The sequence below is a fragment of the Miscanthus floridulus genome, chromosome 4, assembly GCF_019320115.1.
Source record: "Miscanthus floridulus cultivar M001 chromosome 4, ASM1932011v1, whole genome shotgun sequence".
Taxonomy (NCBI): Eukaryota; Viridiplantae; Streptophyta; class Magnoliopsida; order Poales; family Poaceae; genus Miscanthus; species Miscanthus floridulus.
Window position 1 is genome coordinate 46,419,514 of NC_089583.1, and position 11,951 is coordinate 46,431,464.

Below are 11,951 nucleotides of genomic sequence, written 5' to 3' on the forward strand. Positions count from 1 at the left end.
AGTAAAAATAGGGGAAGGTAAAGGAATTTCCTTTTTCTTTTTAATTTCAGAGTTTTCAAATCCAATTTTCAAAAGCATTTGAAATCCTTTACTGATTTGGTCAAAACCAAACAATACAAAAGCTTCAATGCATCGGCATGTATGCAACAACATGTATCTATCGTTATAGGTCCCGTTCGCTGGTCTGAAACTTGGCTGAAAAACACTGTTTCAGGCTGGTTTGTTGTGAGAGAAAAACACTGTTCGGCTGGTTTGGTGAATAGTGAACTGTGAGGAGGATCAGCCGGCTGGCTAGATGAATCCAGACCAGCGAACTGACCCATAGTTGGTTTTAATTTCATAAAAATTATTATTTCCCTAAGTTTGAATGCTCACAAAATACATAAATAAATCAATTTAGCTATTTTGAAATAATGCAAATTTTAGGGTGTTATACCTAGCCACCAGTTGCGTCCCTCAGATCCAGAGGAGGCGGGGTAGGAGGGCTCAGATCCAAAGGAGGAGGAAGAGGGCTCAGATCTAGAGAAGGACCGAACTACCTCGTCGAAGCTGCCGTCGTCAGTCGTCGTCCTCGTCTCCAGGTGGAGGGAGTGGGAGCTGGGTCGTTGGAGAGCGTGGGGTCGCATGGAGGTCGCAGAGGGGGAGCACGGAGGGAGTGAGGGAGCACGGGAGGCGCGGGCGCGACATCTGTCCGAGGGGTGGCTAGGAGAGTGGGCGGGTGGAGCGGAGGGGTCACGGGATGGATAAGGAGTGGGTGCGTGGGATTGGTGCGTCCGGACGCCAGGTTCATATTATTATCGTATTGTTATTGTTACTACGTTCATCGTCCCACCCATTCTCGATTATATTCCTCACTAACCATGAGGACAAATCAAAATGTATCCAATAGCAGCTGCTTTAATGTTAATTTAGCTGGACCTGATGATGATACCCCATAATATTGAATTGAACCTGTGTTCTCATATCAGTCACTGTTGGATTAATTAGTTATACTTAAGCAGGTTGTTGCATGAACATTGTTGGAGATCTTCATATCGTAAGATAGTACTCCAATACAACATTCATTCTTGTGTTTCTTGGCGACCAGGTCAGATCAGCCTCGTCTTCAGAAACGTGCCTAGCTTGTTTTATGGTGTGCTCATGTCAATGATTGGATTGCTTGTTATATATATATAAAAAAAAGGTTGGATTGCTACATCCTGGCTGTCTGTGCTATACAATCTTGCTCACGTGGTTCCGAACTACAGATTCTCTCAACTCTAATTGCAGGTTGGGCTTCTTAGTTGTTCTGGTGTTCCTCTCTGATTATGGGTTTAGGTGTTGGACTCCTCTAAAACACCTTTTTTTTTGTGATAGCATGCTCACAAAATTTAGGTGTTGGAGGATCTGGGTATGGAATAGGACAATCCTTGTTTAAAACACAAAGATATTCTTAGCACAAGAAAATACACCTAAAACCTATTTTTATATAAAAGTAAAAAAAATTGTTTAACAGAAGGTTTTGAGACGGATCTCGCAAATAATGGAGTTAGGGATGACATGAATTGTGCAGGCATTTTGTGCATGGTAGCGATGGTCATGACCCTTGACAATGTTTGTTGGTGTCTGATGTTGAGTCGGCTGATAACAGGATCTAAGAAGCCACACTCATGAACTGGAATAGGAAAACTCAGACACTTGACAGAGTTGCGAGGCCATTTTGAAGATGTCAAGACTCATGGGGGATTTAAACCATTCGTGTGTGAGACTGTTTAGCGGCTGATGGTCGACAAATGGTATTAGCGGTGGAGATCTTGGTTGTTTTGTGGTGTGTGTGCCAATTGCCCGTGTTGTTTGGGTCTTCTTGTTGAGGTGTGAGCTGTTGTTTTAGAAGTTGTGTTTGTGGTGTTGTGTGTGATTTTGATGTTTTTTTATGTTGTTCTACCCGGTCTGGGTTTTCTCTTTATTAATAAAATTGACAGCTCTCTCGCTTGGTTTATTTTAAAAAATAAAGATCTTCTAAAAAGTGCCCCAGTATTTTTTTATGCAAAAATGTCCCAGTATTTTTGGGTTGGAATTGTGTGTCAGACCGTTTTGTGCTGGGAGCCTGGACCGCTACAGCGTGGTAGCACTGGTAGAAGACGTCAAAACTGAAGGAGGCCCAGCACAGCCTTCCCAGCTTCTCACACGTTCCACTCGTAGTCGGAGGATTGCGAGCCCTGTTTCTGTTTTGCCTGCCACCGTCGGTGAAGAAATGAGCAGCTGCTGTTGGCTGCCTAATCCGATCCAACAGATTCTGTTTTGTTTTATTTATTTTCCTTTTCGTGACTATGCATAGTATTTATTTTCTGAACACCTAGGTAATATGTCTCGGGTCTTAATATTTTATTTGTGCACATTAGAAAGGGCAAAAAAGGAAAAAAAGAGACGTCATGGATAATTTGATGGACGTATCGTGCCTGATAATCTTTTGAGCAAACATATTGCTTTTGCTAGCACTGAATTTCTTTGCCAGCTTCGTGTGAACAATCTGTCTGACCGCGTCCTATTCACTGAGTTTATAAATCATATTTTTTCAACCAACGAACAGTATTTTTCTCTCATAACAAATCAAGTCAATACTACTGAACAGGACAAGTGCCAGTTGCAAAAGCTTATGAATTCAAGGCTCCGGTATGAATATAATAAATAAATAAATGCATACATAAACCAACTCGAGCTTTCGTAAAGACAGTAGAGGTTAAGCAAACAGTACACTGCTCTGTTACATTACAATGTAGTTATTATACTGCCATCCAATGTTCCTTCTCCAAAGTACTAATCTTAAAGCATGCAACTTTATTGCACGGTATACGATTTATAAGAGACAAAAAAGGGGCCAAAAAGCAAATTAAATTCTCGACACATCTCTGCCTTTTCCTTCACAAGTTCACACTTTCCAATTCAGGTCAAGTTTCATTCGAATTCATTTTCGATTTTCGTTCGTTTTTGTTGTTTTTTTTTTCGTTTCTCATCACACGAACAGGACGAACACGTTCGTCCCCATCGCCGTGTTCTTCGCGCCGCCGCCGCTGCGCCGATCGAATCCGCCCGCCGCCGCCAAGTAACCTCCGGATCCCTACTCCTCCAAGCTTCTGTACATCTCGTCCTATTCGATTTCCCCTTCTATTCCCATTATCAGTCGCCCGCCCCCCCCCCCCCCCCCCCCCCCCCCCTCCCCCCGCCGATAGGGTTTTCCCTACCAAATTCTAGGTTTTGGGCATGGCCTCGGTTTAGGGGTGTGATCGACGGGCAGTGTAATCTAATAGCTAGCTAGGGTTCCATGAGATAATCACGGGAGAAATCTAAGGATTGAGGAGATGATTACGGAGAAGCCAAGCTGGATTCGCCACGAGGGCCTACAGATCTTCTCCATCGATATCCAGCCTGGTGGCCTCCGCTTCGCCACTGGCGGCGGCGACCAAAAGGTATCAAGTGTTGTTGTTTTTCCTTTACTTGCTTCTAGTTTAATCCGAGCTCAGCACTGTATTTTTCCCTTTCTCTTTTATCTTTTCCATTGATTTTTTTTTTTCCTGCTGACTTGCCTTGTCGCTTTTCTCAGTGCTATAATAGCTTAACATTTGCGTGCTAATTGTGCTTCAGTGATATCCCCAGTTAAAAGTATTTAGAGGTTAAGGATTACAAGTAGGCAGGGGCGGTCTTGCTGCCAGGTGACCCCGGCTGGCCGGGCTCCTCGGCGAACACGCAATAGAATTTTAGTTTTATCGTAAGGATTGAAAACAGAATTTTTATAGCAAACATTCATTGTAGTTTGCCTAGGCTCTAGAACTCTCTTCAGTCCACTACTACCTAGTAGATTATGAGCATTCCATTGCAATCCTGGGTCCAGCTTGTTTGGTTAAGGTATTAATTTGGGCATAGCCACAAAGTTCCCGTGTCGACATGTTGTGGAACGTGATATGCTACTTATGAGAGGTTTTTACATGGCTGGGTCGAAAAAAACCCCGCGTACCCAGGTTGGGGATGATGTTCCCTGGTTGAGGGTTGATGCCTTCCATCCCAAAATGTAAGTTGTATTTTGTTTCGTTAGAACACACCTTTGGCTAACAATTCTCTAGTCGTACATAACCTTGCCATTAGCAGTATATCTGATGTAATTTTAGAATTAGTGATTTAGTGCTGGGTTTTCAACTGGGACTTATTGTGAAGTCACTATTCATTGTCCCAAATTTTAATCTCATAGGGTTCACTATGTTGTTTTTAGTCCATATTAGCTAGCATGTTGCATTATAATTTATATAGCTTACTGAGTGTTCGTCAAACTGAAGGTTTTGCATTGATGTGATTCTATTGGTAACTTCATTGTTGAGTAAAGGGCAGACCCAGTGCCGGAGGCTCCCACATGAGTGGGGTCTGGGGATAATTGAAAATTTTAAGATTTAGTTGGTTGTGATTTCTTGTCATGTTATTAACACATTTGTTTGTAACCTGTTATGTGACACTGAGGTGTAACCACTGTTTCATATTTTCCTTTTATCATTCATAAGTGATCTCCTTACCAAGTTCCTTTTATTTGCTGTGGTGTTGCAATAGGTTCGAATATGGAGCATGAAATCTGTGGATAAGAATAATGCCAACAATGATTCCAGCCAAGGGTTGCTAGCTACAATGCGTGACCATTTTGGATCAGTAAACTGTGTGAGATGGGCAAGGCATGGCCGCTATCTGGCTTCTGGATCAGATGATCAGGTTATCCTAATTCATGAGCGAAAAGCTGGTTCTGGAACATCTGAGTTTGGTAGTGGGGAACCTCCAGATGTAGAGAATTGGAAGGTTGTTATGACCTTAAGAGGGCATACTGCAGATGTGGTAATTATCTTCCATAATTGCACCCATGCTGTATATCTTCCCTAGTTTTTCTTAAATAAGCATTTGTAGAATTTGTGCTGTTACTCTTTCTTTAGCTCTTATTATTACCTTTTGTTATTGTTACTGTCTAACTATTGAACACCCTTTTCTTTTGCTATGCCTAAAGTAGGTAGATCTTAATTGGTCCCCTGATGATTCAACATTGGCTAGTGGCAGCTTGGATAATACTGTTCACATATGGAACATGACCAATGGTATGTGCACTGCCGTCTTGAGAGGGCATTCCAGCTTGGTCAAAGGTGTTACTTGGGATCCTATTGGCTCTTTCATTGCAAGCCAGTCAGATGATAAGACTGTTATAATATGGCGTACAAGCGATTGGAGTCTTGCTCACAAGACAGAAGGCCATTGGGAAAAATCTGTATGTTATGTTTCCTTTATTTTATAATTTACTATGATCAACATGCCCTCAATGCCATCCTTTCTTACTTTCCTTCTTCCTGCAGCTTGGTTCAACATTTTTTAGACGACTTGCATGGTCACCTTGTGGCCACTTCATTACTACGACTCACGGCTTCCAGAAACCTAGGCATTCAGCCCCTGTGCTTGAAAGAGGCGAGTGGTCTGCTACATTTGACTTTCTAGGGCATAACGCGCCTATCGTGGCGGTTAAGTTTAATAACTCAATGTTCCGCAAGAATTTCTTAAATGGGCAAGACACTAAAGCTGCACCAGCTGGTTGGGCCAATGGAACATCAAAGACATCATCAAAAGAACAGCAACCATATAATGTTATTGCTATTGGAAGTCAGGACAGAACAATTACTGTTTGGACGACAGTGAGTGCGCGACCATTGTTTGTTGCTAAGCATTTTTTCTCTCAAAGTGTGGTTGATTTATCTTGGTAAGGCATCTTGTTTGTTCCTCAATATAGTTAATATTACCCATATACCCAAGCTCACAGTGATAATGTGCTTTTCACTTGACAGGAGCCCTGATGGTTATTCACTTTTTGCATGCTCCTTGGATGGATCTGTCGCCAACTTTCACTTTGAAGCAAAGGAGCTTGGATACAAGTTAAGTGATTCTGAACTGGATGAATTGAAGAGGAGTAGATATGGTGATGTCAGAGGACGACAATCAAATCTGGCTGAAAGCCCTGCACAGTTACTGCTAGAAGAAGCATCAGCAAGGCAATCGGCTAGCAAAAAGGGGACTTCCATTGTCCATCAATTTCAAGCACCCCCAAAAGTTTCTGCAGATGTGCCTTACCCAGCTCCTGTTGTGCAAAGTCAGAAAGCTCCTGAAACTTTACCTGAAGCTGAGAAGAAAACATCAGGTCCTGCTGCTGATGATATGAATAAAGTTACTCGGTTATCTAGTCCAGTGAAGCAGAGGGAATACCGGCGCCCAGATGGCCGGAAAAGAATAATTCCAGAGGCTGTTGGATTTCCTTCCAACCAGGATAACATACCCAGCCGTTCTCAGAACCAGGCTATGGATTTTTCATCCCTAGATCAGAGAATGAATGGGATAAGACCATCTTATGGTGGTAACAGTAACTGTAACAACTCTGGAGTTAAGGATCGCTCTGGTGTTACAGCAAGGGCGAACATTACAGAGAGTCTTGTTATTCAAAAAGCTTCAACCAGTGCTGGCAGTGATGGAATGTTGAGTGTAGAACGCACTGGATCTGTTGTTCCAGGCTCTTTGACCTGCCCCGCACTTTCAATACATGTGTTAGATAAGAAAGACAATGAGGATTCCTTGCCAGTCTGCCTTGAAGCAAAGCCTGTAGAACGCGCTGCAGGTGATATGATTGGTGTCAGTGGTGCCTTTTCAACAAAAGAAACTGAGATAAGGTGTACAAGAGGAACAGAAACTCTTTGGTTGGATCGTATATCTGCAAAGGTTACTGTCTTGGCAGGCAATGCAAATTTCTGGGCTGTTGGCTGTGAAGATGGTTACCTGCAGGTGAGTAATGTTTTCTTATCTGAATTTCTTATGGATTGATTTTTTTTTTTAAATGGATGCTACCGCCCCTCCTTTTTTTTAAGGCGCGCACACAACTGCAGATTTGAACTTTTAAGTGTTGAGTAACAGTTACTCCAAGAACTTGTAGATTATACCATGCAAATTAAGTATGATTTCAAATTTCATGGTCGTAAACATTATAATATATATGAGATATTGACGGTCAAAGTGTGGCAGTGGACTCCACACCGGGTCAAACTGCTCCTTTATTTTTTGAAAATGAGGGAGTACTATGTAACCCCAGTCAATTATTATTGGAATAGGTTTTTGTGTTCTCACAATCAATTGCTCTTAATTAACTAGGTTTACACAAAATGTGGAAGACGAGCAATGCCGGCAATGATGATGGGATCCGCAGCCGTTTTTATAGACTGTGACGACTGTTGGAAATTGCTTCTTGTCACAAGAAGAGGTCTAATGTACATATGGGACCTCTATAACAGGACCTGCATTTTGCAGGACTCATTGGCTTCTTTGGTTGCATCTCCAGATGAGTCGTCAGCAAATCATGCTGGTAACTATTTGTACATATAGTCTTCAGTTCTGCATACAGCCTGAGATGGCTATTCTGAACTTTGCTGCATCTAAGTGTTTGCTGAAATGGTTGGTGCTTACTAGTTATCTTTGCCTTGTTGACAGGTGCAGTAAAGGTTATATCTGCTAAATTCTCAAGATGTGGTTTTCCCTTAGTTGTCCTTGCCAGTCGCCATGCTTTTCTTTTTGACATGAGCATGAAGTGCTGGTTAAGGATTGCCGATGATTATTTTCCAGCATCAAATTTTGCTAGCTCATTTAGTTCCCCCCAAGGTGGAGAGCTGGGCAAGTTGCAGATTGATCTAGGCAAGTTCATGGCTAGAAAGCCTATATGGAGCAGGTTTGCATACCGCTTTGATTGCTTTAGTATTTATGAACACTTGAAATTATGTCTATGGCATGCTGATGTACTACATATCAGAGTTTGCTCTAAACATACTGATGTGGGAGTTTCTGTTTCAGGGTTACAGATGATGGTTTGCAGACACGTGCCCATTTAGAGACCCAGTTGGCAGCTTCTTTGGCTTTGAAGTCACCACAGGAGTATCGCCAATGCCTTCTATCCTACATACGGTTTCTGGCAAGGTTAGTGGGGGATCAGCTGTGTCTGTTGAACTGACCAACAAAATATGTCAATATCTTTGTCTGATGGAAATTACTTGGTGATGATTTACTGGCACATTTATTTAATTTTATTTATTTTTCTTGTTTATATGCAGAGAAGCAGACGAATCTCGTTTACGTGAGGTTTGTGAGAACTTCCTAGGTCCTCCGATGGGCATGCTTGGATCTGCATCATCTACGGAACCCAAAAATCCATCGTGGGATCCTGATGTTCTCGTAAGTCTCTCTTTCCCTCGCCATGTGCATACTAGACTCATCCACTTTCTAGATAACCATGAGGGTTCATGAACTGTAAATAGATGACACTCCAGTTCTCATGTTCTTAGCGTACATGATCTCCAGTTTGTAAAAGTAACTGATGGCAATTGCACAGGGGATGAAGAAGCACAAACTCCTCAGGGAAGACATACTTCCATCGATGGCATCGAACCGGAAAGTCCAGCGGCTGCTCAATGAGTTTATGGACCTCCTATCAGAGTATGAAGCTGCTAAGAGCAAAGTTGACCCAATAGATGTCACACCAGCACCGCAACCAGCTGCCAGAAGTCAATGACGACATGGTCACCTCGTAGTGGCCCCAGTCTGGTTGCTGGCGACTTACTGACCTCTCGGTAAGTATGATAGGATAGCAATCTTGATAAGTTCTTATATGGACCAATCAATCAATTAGTTGTGCTTGTAACTTGTAGATTGTTTAGCGAGGTAGGCGACCTCAGGCAAACACTGATTTTGAACCCGTTAGCTGTAACGCTGTGTAACAGTAGAAAAAGGAAGCTGAGGTCGCCTGGTGATTATTGTGTAACAGTAAAAAATGTAGAAGGCCGGATAAACTCAGTGCCACTTTTGTTTCCAGAGCAATATTGGTCTTTGATGATTCAGTATGCAGTGCTGGCCCACTGGCAGTGTGTATTTTGGTGAAAACTTGCGTATATCATAACTCGTATCAGCTTTTCATTGTTCCAAGGAAAACTGACACTGACATTTTTTGTAGGGGAAAACTGACACTGACATTCAGATGCATACAAGCTGCGTGCGTGCCATCGCAAGTAGTAAAACTCACGCTTGTGCTGTTGTCCTTGTCGGCGGCGTAGGAGTAGTCATTGCCGGAGACGACGACGAGCGCGACCCCGCCGTGGGCTGCTGCCGCAGGGACAGGGTGCTGCTGCTGCGCCTGGAACAGGTCGATCTGCGCGCTGATATTGCGCTGGAAGTTGCCGGTGTCCAGCACGCCCGCGCCGCCGACGGCGAAGTTCATGCCGCGCGCCAACAGCCCGCGGGCGGCGCCCCGGCGCAGCTTGTATGCCACCGGTGTTGGCATTCCCATGGCCGAAGCTGCATCATGCCACATGGTTCCAATTCCAAGCAGCAAACGGACACTGAGTTAGTAGCTAGTAGCACTTGATTAGTAGCAGGAAAAAAAATAATAATAAAAAAAACCTTTACCACTAGTATAATAGTAGAACTTGTACCAGGACTCGAGGATTTGAGATGCACGCGCGCATGTGCTGGTTGTTTAACTAGTAGTGAATAATGACACCGTGTAGCATGCCATTAGCAGATGTAGATTCAGATTGGCCATTAATAACACATATTATACTATTATGCAGTGTGATCATCAGCAGGGGCCGTACGTGCAAGAAGAATTCACCAGCAGCTTTACTTTGCCCCGTGCAATAAGCATATATACGCTGCAAATAAACACTAACGCGCTGCAGTTCGCTCTTGTAGGAAGGAATGCCATGCATGCTGCCACTGCATTTTATCTGTTTCTCCTTTATGTTTAGGCCCCGTTTAGATTCAAATTTTTTAAGATTTTGGCTATCCGTAGCACTTTCGTTTGTATTTGATAATTAATGTCTAATTATGGACTATTTAGGTTCAAAAGTTTCGTCTCGATATTTCTCATCCTAACTATATAATTAGTTTTTTTTTGTCTACATTTAATACTTCATGCATATGCCGCTAAATTTTTTTGGAATCTAAACAGGCCCTTAGCTATGACAGTAGGAGTAGATCGCTTGATCGTGACGCACCACCACCTAGCTGGCTAGCTAGCAAGCTAGATATGCAAAATATTTGATGATCACTTTATGCCGAGCGAAGCCAGTTGGGTCGACAAAGATGTTTTGGACGCATCTTGACTACTTGAATTTTCGTCCCTACGCAACACAAGGCAAGACACACACACACACACACATATATATATATATATATATATATATATATATATATATATATATATATTATATTCAGTAGCCAGCTACAAAATAAGGTGTTCTGTAGCCACCTCCATTTACGATAATTTTATATACTAATTTACGATAATGTTAATACATATTTACGATAGTTGAGTTACTGTAACACACGGGGATATTTACCATAACGTTATAGTAAACCACTTAGTAAGAAGTTACTATAATCTCGTAAATTAGCTATAGTAATTATCGTAACTCAAAGTGGCTACAGAATAAGTTATTTTGTAGCCAGCTACAGGGAGTATATTCAGTAGCCAGCTACAAAATAAGTTATTATGTAGCCACCTCCATTTACGATAATTTTATATACAAATTTACGATAATGTCAATACATATTTACGATAGTTGGGTTACTATAACACATAGAGATATTTACCATAACGTTATAGTAAACCACTTAGTAAGGAGTTACTATAATCTCATAAATTAATATAGTAATTATCGTAACTCAAAGTAGGCTATAGAATAAGTTATTTTGTAGCCAGCTACAGGATAATAGTTCTATAGGAGAGAGTATATTCAGTAGCCAGCTATAAAATAAGTTATTCTGTAGCTACCTCTATTTACTGATAATTTTATATACTAATTTACGATAATGTCAATACATATTTACGATAGTTGGGTTACTATAACACATGAGGATATTTACCATAACGTTATAGTAAACCACATAGTAATGAGTTATTATAATCTCGTAAATTAACATAGTAATTATCGTAACTCAAAGTGGCTACAGAATAAGTTATTTTGTAGCCAGCTACAGAGTAGTATATATATATATATATACTAGGTAGCGTGCCCGTACATTGCTACGGAACAACAAAATCTTTTGTACTAAAAATACACGGATCGCACGATAAAATAACAATATTGTTAAATTAAATACCGACGTTAAAGTGACATTTAATTCAAAAAGCAAAGTTCATAAAATTAACATAGTCACGGAGAGCGCGGCGTCGCAGGCTCACAAACTCTACTGTATAGACTTTTTCATGATATGGCTAAGATAATATTTTATATCAACAGAAAGAATTCTTTGATATCCATTTCTTTCATGCGCCAATAAATCCATGAATAAGTTCCGCTGCATCTCCATATAATCATGTACACATAGGTTCGAGTATATATGTAAATATTAGTGCCTGTCACATAGATAATACTGCGTGTCTTAAAAAATCTCTCATAAAATTTTAAAACAAAGTATGTTATACTCATCGTATAAATATGTGTGGCTTTAGGACTATTCCATACAGACATATATTGTAGAATAAGGTATCCACTTGAGTGTCTGTTCCAAGATGTTGAATTATGTGTTGTAATTCTTAATTTCGACATATTTTTTAGGTCAAGGCAACCAATGGTAACACTTTTCTTAGTGGTGCATAATTTTATGGTACACCTCTTGACTATTTGAGTAAGGACAAGTTAGCACTACAAAGGCTTAGAAAAGCTGCTGAGAAGCCAATATTGAGTTTTCCTTCACTATGCATACTAAAACCTATGCCCCTATTTATCATTGCCGATGCTTTTGATGCAAAGCAATTCAACATTATCATGATCAGATATAAGTTTGAGTCGCTTGTGAGCAATCTCATAGAGGGACTCTCATTCTTTATGTGATCTGCCTCAAGGATATTGGCAGGACGATGGACCCAT

At 41.2% G+C, this 11,951-nt stretch overlaps 2 protein-coding genes across 4 annotated transcripts; one reads left to right on the plus strand and one right to left on the minus strand.

Annotated features, from left to right (window-relative positions):
• The first annotated feature begins 3,184 nt into the window (after positions 1–3,184).
• LOC136551466 (protein HIRA-like) lies at positions 3,185–9,639 on the plus strand. 3 transcript variants are annotated; one of them, XR_010782575.1, is made up of 11 exons: positions 3,185–3,446; positions 4,573–4,848; positions 5,018–5,269; positions 5,355–5,752; positions 5,838–6,822; positions 7,186–7,396; positions 7,522–7,756; positions 7,879–8,001; positions 8,136–8,256; positions 8,414–8,651; positions 9,032–9,639. XR_010782575.1 is itself a non-coding variant. In XM_066543014.1 (10 exons), the coding sequence occupies exons 1-10, from the start codon at positions 3,339–3,341 to the stop codon at positions 8,591–8,593; spliced, it is 2,889 nt and encodes a 962-aa protein (XP_066399111.1). In that variant the 5' UTR covers positions 3,185–3,338; the 3' UTR covers positions 8,594–8,918. The 3 variants fall into 3 exon arrangements, 2 of the variants coding, with proteins under 2 accessions (XP_066399111.1, XP_066399113.1); XM_066543014.1 differs by lacking the exon at positions 9,032–9,639 and having other exon boundaries at positions 8,414–8,918; XM_066543016.1 differs by lacking the exons at positions 3,185–3,446; positions 9,032–9,639 and having other exon boundaries at positions 4,719–4,848; positions 5,015–5,269; positions 8,414–8,918.
• LOC136548475 (GDSL esterase/lipase At5g03610-like) lies at positions 8,707–9,388 on the minus strand. The gene is made up of 2 exons (XM_066539989.1): positions 9,101–9,388; positions 8,707–8,763 (listed from the first exon to the last, which is right to left on the minus strand). Exons 1-2 carry the CDS (start codon positions 9,386–9,388, stop codon positions 8,707–8,709), a joined length of 345 nt encoding a protein of 114 aa, XP_066396086.1.
• Positions 9,640–11,951: the final 2,312 nt, after the last annotated feature.